The sequence below is a fragment of the Cnephaeus nilssonii genome, assembly GCF_951640355.1.
Source record: "Cnephaeus nilssonii genome assembly, chromosome: 11".
Taxonomy (NCBI): Eukaryota; Metazoa; Chordata; class Mammalia; order Chiroptera; family Vespertilionidae; genus Cnephaeus; species Cnephaeus nilssonii.
In genome coordinates this window covers 37,777,012-37,789,292 of record NC_137082.1, presented here as the reverse complement: position 1 = coordinate 37,789,292, position 12,281 = coordinate 37,777,012, and the positions used below count along the sequence as shown (strand labels likewise).

At 40.3% G+C, this 12,281-nt stretch overlaps 1 protein-coding gene and 1 pseudogene across 2 annotated transcripts in view; one reads left to right on the top strand and one right to left on the bottom strand.

Annotated features, from left to right (window-relative positions):
- Positions 1-12,281, top strand: part of RBL1 (RB transcriptional corepressor like 1) — an 83,353-nt gene that overhangs the window by 968 nt on the left and 70,104 nt on the right. The window contains exon 2 of the mRNA XM_079785019.1: positions 5,633-5,766. Coding sequence (XP_079641145.1) covers positions 5,633-5,766 — 134 coding nt within the window. The remainder of the gene's footprint in view (positions 1-5,632; positions 5,767-12,281) is intronic.
- Positions 497-5,271, bottom strand: LOC307106977 (E3 ubiquitin-protein ligase RLIM-like; annotated as a pseudogene). Its single transcript has one exon. The product of its transcript is annotated as an E3 ubiquitin-protein ligase RLIM-like (transcript).

Below are 12,281 nucleotides of genomic sequence, written 5' to 3'. Positions count from 1 at the left end.
GCTCTCTCTCCGCTCCAGGTCCCTTCTCTCCCAGACGGGGGTACTTAGATTGTCCTGATGCTTTAGCACAGTGTGTCTGGCTATCATTATATAGGACAGAAAATAAAATAAATGTAGGCTGTCATTATTAGATTTTCCCCAGCCATTCTTGCATTTAATCCTCACAACAGCCCTGTGAGCATGGCAAAGCAGTGAGTCTTATACTGCCTGCTTTCCAGGTAATATCAAGGCCCAGAGGACTGCCTTGCCCTGGGTCATTCTCCTAATTACAGGAACGGAGGTAAGCACAGGCTCTGCAGAGGAGGTAGAATTGTGATGGAATGTATTTCAGTAATTACTCCAGTGGCTTTACAGGCAAAGGTTTTCATGACCCATGGGGCCTGGACTCACCCATAGAGTGCTCCAGTGGCTCACTCCCAGTGAAATAATTAGCTGTGCTGCATTTAAAGGCATAGAGTTGGACATTTGCAGTTGAGTGTAAGTGTCTGTGTATGTCTCCCGGGTAGGACTGGATAGACAGTAAAGGACATACCCCAGTATGCATCTGTGGGAGGCATGGCTGGAAAGCTGAGGAAAGAATAAGAAACTACGGGATATTATGAATTAAATCACACTGATTTTTTAAAATATTTTTAAAAAATGAAAACACACTGATTTTTTAAAATATTTTTTATTGATTTCAGAGAGGAAGGGGAAGGGAGAGAGAATCTTTGATCGGGCTGCTTCCTGCATGCCCCCCACTGGGAATCAAGCTTGCAACCCCAGCAACCAGGAATTGAATCTGGACCTCCTGGTTCATCACTTGATACTCAGGATTTTTAAAAGCCTGAGAAAGCATTTCTGACATATCAGGTCCACATTTGTTCTTAGTGAATAAGCACTTACTGAGTGCCAGCCATAGTCTAGGCATTAAACTAGGCACCTCTTGAATATGCTAAGTGTTCCCACTTATGTGCTTTCTCCGTGCCATTCCCTCCACCTGAAAACTTTCCCCGCACCCCCCATCCCAGGGAAAATTGAAGAGCTAGATCTCCAGTACGGCAGAGTTGATACAGACAATCTTAAATGTTTGATTTAGAAAGCATAGATGTGTGAATTAAGATTTCCTTTTTTTTTAATTAAGATTTTCTGAGTGTTTTTTTCTACCCGAAGTGTTTTATTTTCTTCTGTCTGTGTTTTTGGTGAAAGGCTCTTGAAATAGGCATTTTCATATATCTGCTGCTTCCTAAGAGCCCCTCTCCCCAGCCATACCTCTCTCTAATCCACCTACTGGTAACAAGCTCCTGCTTTCATTTTCCTCTATCATTTCTTCTTCTTCTTTTTTTTTTGTTTTGCTTTTTAAATATTTCCTTTTATTCTGGAACAGAAATTGGAGACAGGACAATTATTCATTCAGAAAGCAATGACTCAATTCAGGTTGCAACTTTCCAAGCACCACTCAAAAAGTGGACATAAAAAGCAAGTGATTCCTGTTTGCCCATCACTATATCAGGTACATAGCTGAGAGCTCAGACCTGACCTTAATTACACAACGCTTTCTCTGTTACCAGAAGCTAAGACTGCCCTGCGACAAATAGGACAAGTAGAATTTTCAGATAACCAGCGATCGATGCTGTGGACATGATACTCATGGGAACAGGGCAGTTTACGAAGTTTGTTGCCTTCTGTATATTCTGTAATGCAAACACTACAGGTTTTTAATGCATCATTTTCACCAAAACTTCTCATTGCCAAATTGTCAATCTGTTCTTTGGTGAGTCCTCTAGGTTGGTCATCATCATCCTCATTTAAGAGGAAAAATTGAGCCAGACTAAGGAAGGGCAAAGAGCCACTTTCATCAAATGTTACTGGGGCCCTGTGTCGAACCTCTCGCCTGCCACCTGATGAGCCTGATGATGAGCTTCCTTCATTACTACCTTCAAACACCTCTGAGCTAATCTCTGAACTTTCACCACTGGAACTAGAACTAGGACTGGAACTCGAACTGGAACCAGACTGCTACTACCACCAGAACCCCCTCTTCCATTCCATGACTCCGCCCTTTCCATATTTTGACTTGAGATTGAGCCACTAGGCTCTGAATCACTATCACTGTACATAAAGTAGCTTAATTCACCAAAACCTGTCATTATTTGCCTTAACATGGTCTGAATTGCTACAGATGTAGTCTCACTTAAACCAGTATTTAAGATTCTATGAATTGGAATTCTGATGGTACTGACATAGGTTCTCACACCTGCCCGCTCAGAACATGAAAATGTACGCCTAAAACCTCCTCGTTCACTTTCATAAGTGACTGTGTTGTTTGACGTCTGAGACCTTGACCGAGTTCTGCTAGCTATGCTGTCTCTCTGCCGATATTCTCCAGGATGGACTCTTCTTACTTGAAGATCAAGGACTATGGTTGGAGGTCTCTGTCCTGATCCTGTAGATTCACCATTACCAGTTGTGTCTGAAGAACCTGCTCCCTGTGAGGCATTTCTTATTCCGGAAGTTGCAAAAAGACCTCTACTTTAAAAAAAAAAAAAAAAAAAAAAAAGACCTCTACTTAGCAAGTCAGGTCCACTTATTTGCTGTCAGTGTCACATGGTGCCGGGTCAGTCTCATTTACTAAAGGATGCTCAAAAGTCTGAGATGAGATACTATGATGAGACCTTTGTGGAATTTCACTCATTGGATGCAGAGGTGACCTACTTCTTTCAGCTCTTGCTCATGTTCTCCGGTGGTCGGGGCTTCTACTTCTTGCTCTTCTTTGACCTCTAGTAGATGGGACTTCTGTTAATGCTTCAGTTGAATTGCGTTCTGATCTAGATGGCCCTGCAGATGATTCAGATCGTGGATTTCCCACTTGCCTTTGGCTGTTATCCATGTTTTCTCCATTAGGACGTCTTGCAGATGGCTCATTTTCATTCTCTGGGTTTTGACTCCCATTATTACGGTTTACATTGATCTCTAAGCTGAATCTGAAATCACCACTGTTTGGATTAGTCCAGCTCACTGCTCGCCAAGATTGGTTTCCTCTCTGACCACTTCTTGTTGTATTTCCAGTTTGTCTGACAGAATTAAGCCAGTCTATTATAGTCACCATTAGATACATCATCTGAAGATTCTCCACCTCTATTTTCATCTGAGTTTGTGGTGGTGGGCCCTCTAATTTGTTGTAATCTTCTCAGCAACTCTTCCTCAGTACTTTCACCTGGGGTGTCTAGCAAATTGTTATCCCTCATAAGCCTATAATCTTCTTCACTCAGGTTATTTACAAATTGATAGAAAGCTTCTTCCTGATCCAATCGGTCCATCTGACTTCTGCGCTGTGCTGCAGACTGATCACCACTTCCTTTATCGTTAGAATCTGAGCTTTCCATCTTGATGAACAAGTGGAAATTTATTCGGTTTTAATTGTTGGAATCTGAGTTTGTTGGTAAGGCCACCACTGCTGAGGCTCCTGCGCGCCTCTCTTTTCACCACTCTCAGACTGCCTCTGATAAATCACTGATTGAGACCCGCTTCTAGCCCAGCGCCCGCTCGGAAACGTTGCTCAGGCAGCCATTATCTCCCCCATTGTTACCAAGCAGCGACAGGAAACGACTATCATTTCTTCTTAATAGCATACTAGTGGCCCGGTGCATGAAATTCATGCAGGGGCGGGGCAGAAGAGGTCCCTGAGCTTGGCCTTCGCCCTCGCAGTCCAGGAGCCCTCAGGGGATGTCCTTAGTGCTGTTGTCGGATGACCTTAGCACTGCCGCTGAGGCAGGAGAGGCTCGCGCCACCTCCGCTACACTGACCAGCTATGAGCCCCATTTCTGGCTGAGTGGCACTCCCCCTGTGGGAGCACACTGACCACCAGGGGGCAGCTCCAGCATTGAGCGTCTGCCCCCTGGTGGTCAGTGCGTGTCATAGCAACAGGTTGTTCTGCCATTTAGTTGAATTACATATTAGCCTTTTATTATATAGAATATCTCATCAATTACAGATAATAATGTCTGTTTTTCTTAGCTCTAGACTTGGAGTTCCATGAGGTCAGAATCCATCTTTGTATTTCTAAAACCTAGCATCAAGGACTCAAAATAGATAATATAGGTGACTTTTTATTTTTAAGGGGGAAAAAATCAAAGCAGTAATTCTGGTACTTAAATTATTTTTAATCTTAATGGTGTTTTCATACAGTAGTCTGTATCCAAAGGCTCTATAACACTTTCTATTCCCAAATAATTCATTAATTAAGTCTTAAAAAAATATTCAACCTTAAACTTACCTCCCTCTTTTTTTTTTTTTTTAACCTTCCTCTTTTAATGCCTTGAACAAATAAGACTTTTTACTTTAGGGTAGGAACACTGAATTTTAGCTTTATTTGTGGCCACTCATTTCTTCCCACCCTTTTTGGATTACTGCAAGAAATCTATTTCTTTTTATCCTTCTAGAGCAGGAGTGAGGAACTTTTGTTTGTTTGTTTGTTTGTTTTGCTAAGGGGCCATTTGGATGTTTATAGCATCATCCGCAGGCCATACAAAATTATCAACTTAAAAATTAGCCTGCTAGCCCTAGCTGGTTTGGCTCAGTGGATAAGAGCGTCGGCCTGCGGACTGAAGGGTCCCGGGTTCGATTCCGGTCAAGGGCACATGCCTGGGTTGCGGCCTTGTTCCTCAGAGGGGGGGCGTGCAGGAAGCAGCTGATCAATGATTCTCTCTCATCATTGATGTTCCTATCTCTCTCTCTCCTTTTTCCTTCCTCTCTGAAATCAATAAAAATATATATTTTTTAAAATTAGCCTGCTATATTTAGTCAAACATTTAATGAACTCACCCCTAATGACTTGGCAGGGCCAGACCAAATGATTTTGCGGGACTTATACAGCCTGAGGGCCAGAAGTTCCCCACCCCTGTTCTCCAGTCTGGTCTTAAGATCTGCAAAACAGTGAATAGCAACAGTAGTATGTTGTGCTTTGAAATTTGTGTCTAACTCTTAACTTAAATTTCACATATAGATCATCAGTGAAGTCATGAAGTGATTCTAGCTTGGATATATGTCAAATCTACCTCAGAGAATTGTGTTGAATTCTCAAATGCCACCTTTTTTGTAGCATTGTAAATTGAGATATCTGCTAAAATAGAGAGCCGTACTTACTATTTTAAAGATTGGGATAAATAATTCCCCCAATTTTTACCTCACAAAAATGACAGTCTCCTTTATGTTGTTCAAGATAGATATTTTTATGTGTGATTCCCTTGTCATCTTTCTACTCTGTTCTTTCCTTGCTCTGCCAAACTATTAAAAAATGGTGGAAAGGAATTTTGGCATCATCAAAGCCATGACTGGTGTTTTAAAATTGAGAAAGCTAGTGCTGAGAAATTTTAAGAGAACTCTTTCAGAAATATTATATTTGAGGTGTAAGTGAGAGATCTAGCTTTGGATTAATACTGATTTAGCATGTTATGCAGGACTGAGAATAAGAAGTTTTATACCTATTATTGCAGCTAACTAAGCTTTGTGACCTTAGGCTGATACTTCCTTTCTCTGGCTGTTATATACAGAATGAATATTAGACTAGATAATTCAAAGATCTCTTCTGGTTCTAGAGTTCAAGCATTTTAACATAATAAATTCATTTTGCTATTTGTCTTTTGTCTGCCAGGGAGAAGTTATACACTGGTTGGCATGTTCATTATATGTTGCATGCCGCAAAAGCATTATTCCCACAGTTGGAAAGGGTATCATGGAAGGAAATTGTGTTTCACTTACCAGAATACTACGTTCAGCTAAATTAAGGTAACGCACTTTGATTTTTCAATCATTGTTTTATAAGACCTAAATTGGATTTTAGAATTTAATCTCTTTATTTTAAAACATTTAACTTCATTCTTTTTTTTTAAACTTCATTGTTTTATAAGCTTGTTATCATATAGATATTCTTTCCCAGTTCTCCTTCCATTGCCTTTCTTCCTCAAATTCTTACTTCAACTAAGGCTTATGTACTAAATCCTTTTTCTTCTATAATTTTTCATTAATTTTTAAAAATAATTTCAAGCACAAAGAATACCCATGTACCCTTGATCCAGATTCACCTATTATTAATATTTGCTGTATTATTTGATCTTTTTCTCTTAAGTAATATTTTTTCCTCAACCATTTCAAATTAAGTTGTGTACATTAGAGCCCTTTATACCTAAATACTTGAGTATGTGTTTCCTGAAATAACTACAGTACAGTTATCAACTCCAGCAAAGTTAACATTGATACAATAATTTTATATGATCTTTCATCTCTATTCTAGTTTTATTAGTTAAATCAATAATTTTTCTTTATAGCATTTTTTTTCTTTAGGTACAGTCTCCAGTCTAGAATCAAGCATTACATTCACTTATGTCTCTTTAATTTTCTTTAATCAGGAATATTTCCATAGCCTTTGTCTTTTATGACTTGACATTACTCTTTGCGTAATCCAAAGAATCATAAGTCATGCCAAAGCCGGTTGTCTTGCCACCATCAAAGTGGGTTCTGAATCCAAACACAAAGATGACATCTGGTGTGGTCTTAAACATTTTGGCTAGTTTTTCCTGAATTTCTGTCTTGGGTACTATTGCCTTCCCAAGGGTGAAGGACTTCGATGACCATTTGCTTCTGTTGAAGTAGTCTATTGGTCATGAACTTCCTGGTCCAGATAGCTACTGTGTCATTCATGATGAAGGTTCATCTTCAAGCAGCCACAGAGGGGAAAAGAGTGGTTTTTTAAATGTAGACTGATAATTTTTAAAAGTTTTAAATCTCACATTCTTTTTTTTTTTAATTCTCACCTGGGATATGTGTGTTTTTTTATTGATTTTGGAGAGAGAAAAACATCAATGTAAGAGAGAAACATGGATCAGTTGCTTCATGTATGTGCTCTGACTGGGGATCAAACCCACAACCTAGGTATGTGCCCTGACCTGAAATTAAACCCACAACCTTTTTGGATATGGGATGATGCTCCAACCAGCTGAGCCACCCAGCCAAGACAAGTGTCACATTTATTTTATTTTATTTTATTTTATTTTTATTGATTTTAGAGAGGAAGGGAGAGGGAGAAAGAGATAGAAACATCAATGATGAGAATCATTGCTTGGCTGCCTCCTGCACACCAGCCACCTGGGACCAAGCCCGCAACCCAGGCATATGCTCTGACTGGAAATTGACCATGACCTCTGTTTCATAGGTCGATGCTCAACGACTGAGTCACTCCAGCCGAACAAGCATCACATTCTTAATTGCTAAAAGGACAGTAGATCAACATAATCATGTTCATTTAGAAAAATGAAAAAGAATTGCAAGTGTTATTTGCATTGATTTATAATACTTTGGGCTATTGTCCAATTTTCCAACTTTAAATGATTATGTAGGTCTTTATAGTTTTGGGAAAATACCCATCAAATCTATAACAATAAAAGCCTAAGTGACCATCACAACTGAATGGACAACCGAACCGGCTGCGTGGGGCGACCAGGCCGGCAGGGGAGTTAGTGAGGGGCGACCAAACGACTGAATAACAGGCTGCGTGGGGTAATCAGGCCCACGGGGGGGCAGTTGGTGGTGACCAGGTTGGCAGGGGGGGGGGGGCCAGTGAGGGGCGACCAGGCCGGCAGGGGGGGCAGTTAGAGACGACCAGGCCAGCAGGGGGGGAGTAAGGGGCAACCAGGCCGGCGGGGGGGGGGGGGCAGTAAGGAGCAACTAGGACAGCAGGGAGGGCAGTTGGGGGTGACCAGGCCAGCAGGGGGAGCAGTTAGGGGTGATCAGGCAGGCTGGCAGGTGAGTAGTTAGGAGCCAGTGGTCCTGGATTGTGAGAGGGATGTCCGACTGCCAGTTTAAACCAGCAGTCGGACATCTCCCGAGGAGTCCCAGATTGGAGAGGGTGCAGGCTGGGCTGAGGGGACATTCCCCCCCCCCCCATGCACGAATTTCATGCACTGGGCCTCTAGTATTGTTAATAAATCATACTGCAAAACATTATACAGCAGAACTTCAGTTCTCGAACTTAATTTGTTCTGGAAGGCTGTTCAAGAAGCCATTTGTTTGAAAACGGAATCGTTTTTTTTCCCATTAGAAATAATGTAAATTGTAGTAATCTGTTCCAGACCCCTAAATTATTCCCTCTTTTAACTTTTGTTATATGCAATACATGTCTAATGTACTGTTTAATCTATAAACAAACAATTCTGGCCAGTGTAGCTACATGGTTAGAGCATCAGCCCGCATACTGAGGGTACCTGGTTTGCAGGTTTAATCCCCGCCCCATAGGGATTTGACCAATCCATGTGTCTCTCTCACATTGATCTCTCTCTCTCTTTTTCTCTTTCTTTTTCTTTCTCTCTCTCTTTCCTCCCCCCCCCCCCCCCCCCCCCCCCTTCCACCACCTTCCTCCCTCCTTTCTACTCTAAGAAAATCAGTGGAAAAGATATCCTTCGGTGAAGATTAACAAAGCAAAAAAACCCACATTGCTTAGCCCGGCGTGGGTTAGTAGTTGAGCCTCAACCTATGAACCAGGAGGTCACTGTTTGATTCCTGGTCAGGGCACATGCCGAGGTTGTCAGCTCCATCCCCAGTGCTGAAGGCAGCTAGTTAGTGATTCTCATCATTGATGTTTCTCTTTCTCCCTTTCCCTTCCTCTCTGAAAGCAATAAAAGTATATATTTAAAAAAAACAAAAACACCCCACATCTTTTCTTAAAGTTATCAAACCACCTCCCACAAAGACTTAAACACTTTTAGCATTGGTTCCAAGTGTAGCATCTTCGCTTTTTCACATATCATTTCCTCCAAAATGCTGTCATAGGCTAAGTGCTTTTCATTTATCCAAATCAAGAACAGTTTTTCTACCTCTTCAATATCCTGTGATCATTGTTTTGTGAGCACTTTCACACCCTTAGCAGCATCAGCACACCTGATGATGTCTTTATGCTTTAAAATTGTGCTAATGGTCCATTTCACCAGCAACAAAAGCAAAAAACAAAACAAAAACAAAAATTCACAGCACAATTTCCTGAGAGGTTAATAACATGAGGTTTAGCATTCTCTTATTTGTTTGTGGCCTGAGAGAGGCATTTTGCCATGCTGATGTATCAACATGAAAGGGTTGTCAGGTCAAGAATGAATTTTGTTAGAAAACGGACATTTTTTTCCATGAACTTGGTTGAGAACCGAATTGTTCGAGACAGATGTTCGAGAACTGAGTTTTGACTATAAATATAGATGCACATGTGAAACTAGAAAATTATTATTGAGTATTTATCTGTGTGCCAGGAACCACTTATGTTCTAAGGGTTTGCATGTCTTTAACCATTTAATCCTCACAGTTAATCCCATGAAATAAATCTTAAACTGAGTCACCAAGAGGTTAAATTATTTCCAAGTCCATGCTATATTACATATTTATCTACACACAAATATTATATTAGTATGTCTCTGTTGTGAACTTCATTTATATTCAGCTTCAGTTTGTAAAAAAAAATTAAAACAACTTCCAACTTTAAAAAAGTTTCATGTAAAAGTTTCTTTTGCTATTAAGTGTAGTATTAAGAAGTATTATCTGTTGTGCAATTTAAATTTTTTAAATATATTTTATTGATTTCAGAGAGGTAGGGAGAGGGAGACAGAGATAGAAACATCAGTAATGAGAGAGAATCATTGATCAGCTGCCTCCTGCATGCACCCTACTGGGGGGATCAAGCCCACAATCTGGGCATGTGCCCTGACTGGTAATCAAACCCAGGACCCTTTAGTTCACAGGCTGTCACTCTATCTACTGAGCCAAACCGACAAAGGCTGCAATTTAAATTTTTAATTCATTTTAAAATATAAAGACATTGTCTGTATCTCCTTTTTTAAGTATTGAAAAGTAATTCTTCTCATTCTTTCACAAGTTTTTTACTAACTTGTGATTTACTTTTTTAACTTGTGATTTAAACCAAGATTACTTTCATTTATTATTTTCATATTGTAGTAGAACCAGAATGAAAATTTAGTTCAAGAAAAATTACATTTTATACATTTTAATTGGAACATATATGATGTTCATTTTTTACAATGTAATTTTCTTTTTAATCTTTTGAGTGCAATTAAAATTCAGTAGTGTGCTGCTATTGACACATATGAGCCATATTTTTTATCTCTGCTCTATAAATTTGTTTTTCTTGTTTGTGGGTGATGAAATACACATAACGTAATTTAACTTTTAAAAATTTTTTTTGTTTTTTTAGAGAGAGAGAGAGAGAATCATCAATGTGAGAGAGAAATCGATCAGTTGCTTCCCAGAGGCGCCCCAACCAGGGATTGAACCTGCAATCTGGGTATGTGCTCTGATGTGGAATAGAACATGTCACCTTTTTATTTTTATTTATTTATTTATTTATCTATTTATTTATTTATTTATTTATTTTAAAATATATTTTACTGATTTTCTACAGAGAGGAAGGGAGAGGGACAGAGAGCCAGAAACATCAATGAGAGAGAAACATCAATCAGCTGCCTCCCGCACACCCCCCACTGGGGATGTGCCCGCAACCAAGGCACATGCCCTTGACTGGAACCGAACCCGGGACCCTTCAGTCCGCAGGCTGACGCTCTATCCACTGAGCCAAACCGGTTTCGGCTCCTGTCACCTTTTTAATATATTTTTATTGATTTCAGAGCGGAAGAAAGAAAGATAGAAACATCAATGATGAGAGTATCATTGATTGACTGCCTCCTGCATGCTCCCCACAAGGGACTGAGCCCACAACCCCTAGAATCAAACCCAGGACCCTTCAGTCTGCAGGCTGATGTCCTATCCACTGAGCCAAACCAGCTAGGGCGAACATGCCACCTTTTGGTGTACAGGACAGCACTCCAGCCAACTGAGCCATGTTGGCCAGGGCATAATTCATCATTTTAACCCCTTTTATTTTTCCTTAAAAAAACACTGTATGGCCTTGCAACAGGTAGTCAGTGCTAGGCTTCAGTTTCGTGTTTTTAAATCCTTATCCGAGGATATGTTTATTGATTTTTAGAGAGAGGAAGGGAGAGAGGGAGGAACATTGATATGAGAGAGAAATGTTGATCAGCCGCCTCCCATATGTACCCCAACTGGGGATCGAACCTGCAATCTAGCTAGGTATGTGCCCTGACCAGGAATCAAACCTGCAATCTGGTTTATGGGATGACACTCCAACCGAGCAACCAACCTGGGCAGGGCCCATTTTAACCACTTTAAGTGTAGAGTTCAGTGGCAATAAATGCATTTTTTTTCGTTGTGCAAACATCTCCAGAACTTTTTCATCTTCCCAAACTGAAACTTCATAACAATTAAACAATATCTTTCTTCTTTCCTCTCCTGCTAACTCTAGGTAACCTTCATTCTACTTCCTGTCTCTGTGAATTTCACTATTCTAGATATTTCATATAAATGGAATCAGACAGTATTTGCCCTTTTGTCTCTGGCTTATTTCACTTGGCATAACGCCTTTAAGGAAGGATACAGCATATGAATACTTAGCATAATGTCTTTACGAAAATGACTGACATAAAAGCTAGAGCAGACCTATATATATTTTTTCTCTTTTTAAAAAATTAAACGTATTACAATAATACTGGCTAATAACATAAATTTTAAGTGTACAACCTTGTAATACGGTATCTGTATACTCTATTGTGTGCTCACCACCTCAAGCCTAGTCTCTTTTTGTCACCATAATATCTGACCTTCTTTACCCTCTTCTACCTCCCCCCACCTCCTTTCCCCTCTGGTAACCACCATTCTGTTGTCTGTATCTATAACTTTGGTTTTTTGTTTGTTTGTTGCTTTTTTTTAATATCCCACATATAAGTTGAAACCATATACAGTTCTTATCCTTTTCTGACTTATTTCACATCGCATAATACACTCAAACTTATTTTTTCTAATGAACCTGGAATAGCTTATTATGCCAGAAAATAAGGGAGTGCTAAAAAAAAAATGTTGGGGACCTATCCAAGGGATATAGGAGCTAACTTGAAAATGTTTCCAGTAGTAGCCAAACCTGGGATAATTTGAGCATCAAAATGAATAGGGACAGTTATGCATTATAATTCACTGAAAGAATTTTATACTAATGACTAGAGGCCCGGTGCACGAAATTCGTGCACGGGGCGGGGTGACCCTCAGCCCAGCCTGCACCCTCTCCAATCTGGGACCCCTCGAGAGATGTCCCTCTCACAATCCAGGACTGCTGGCTTCCAACTGCTTGCCTGCCTGCCAGCCTGATCACCCCCTAACCACTCCCATGCCAGCCTGATTGA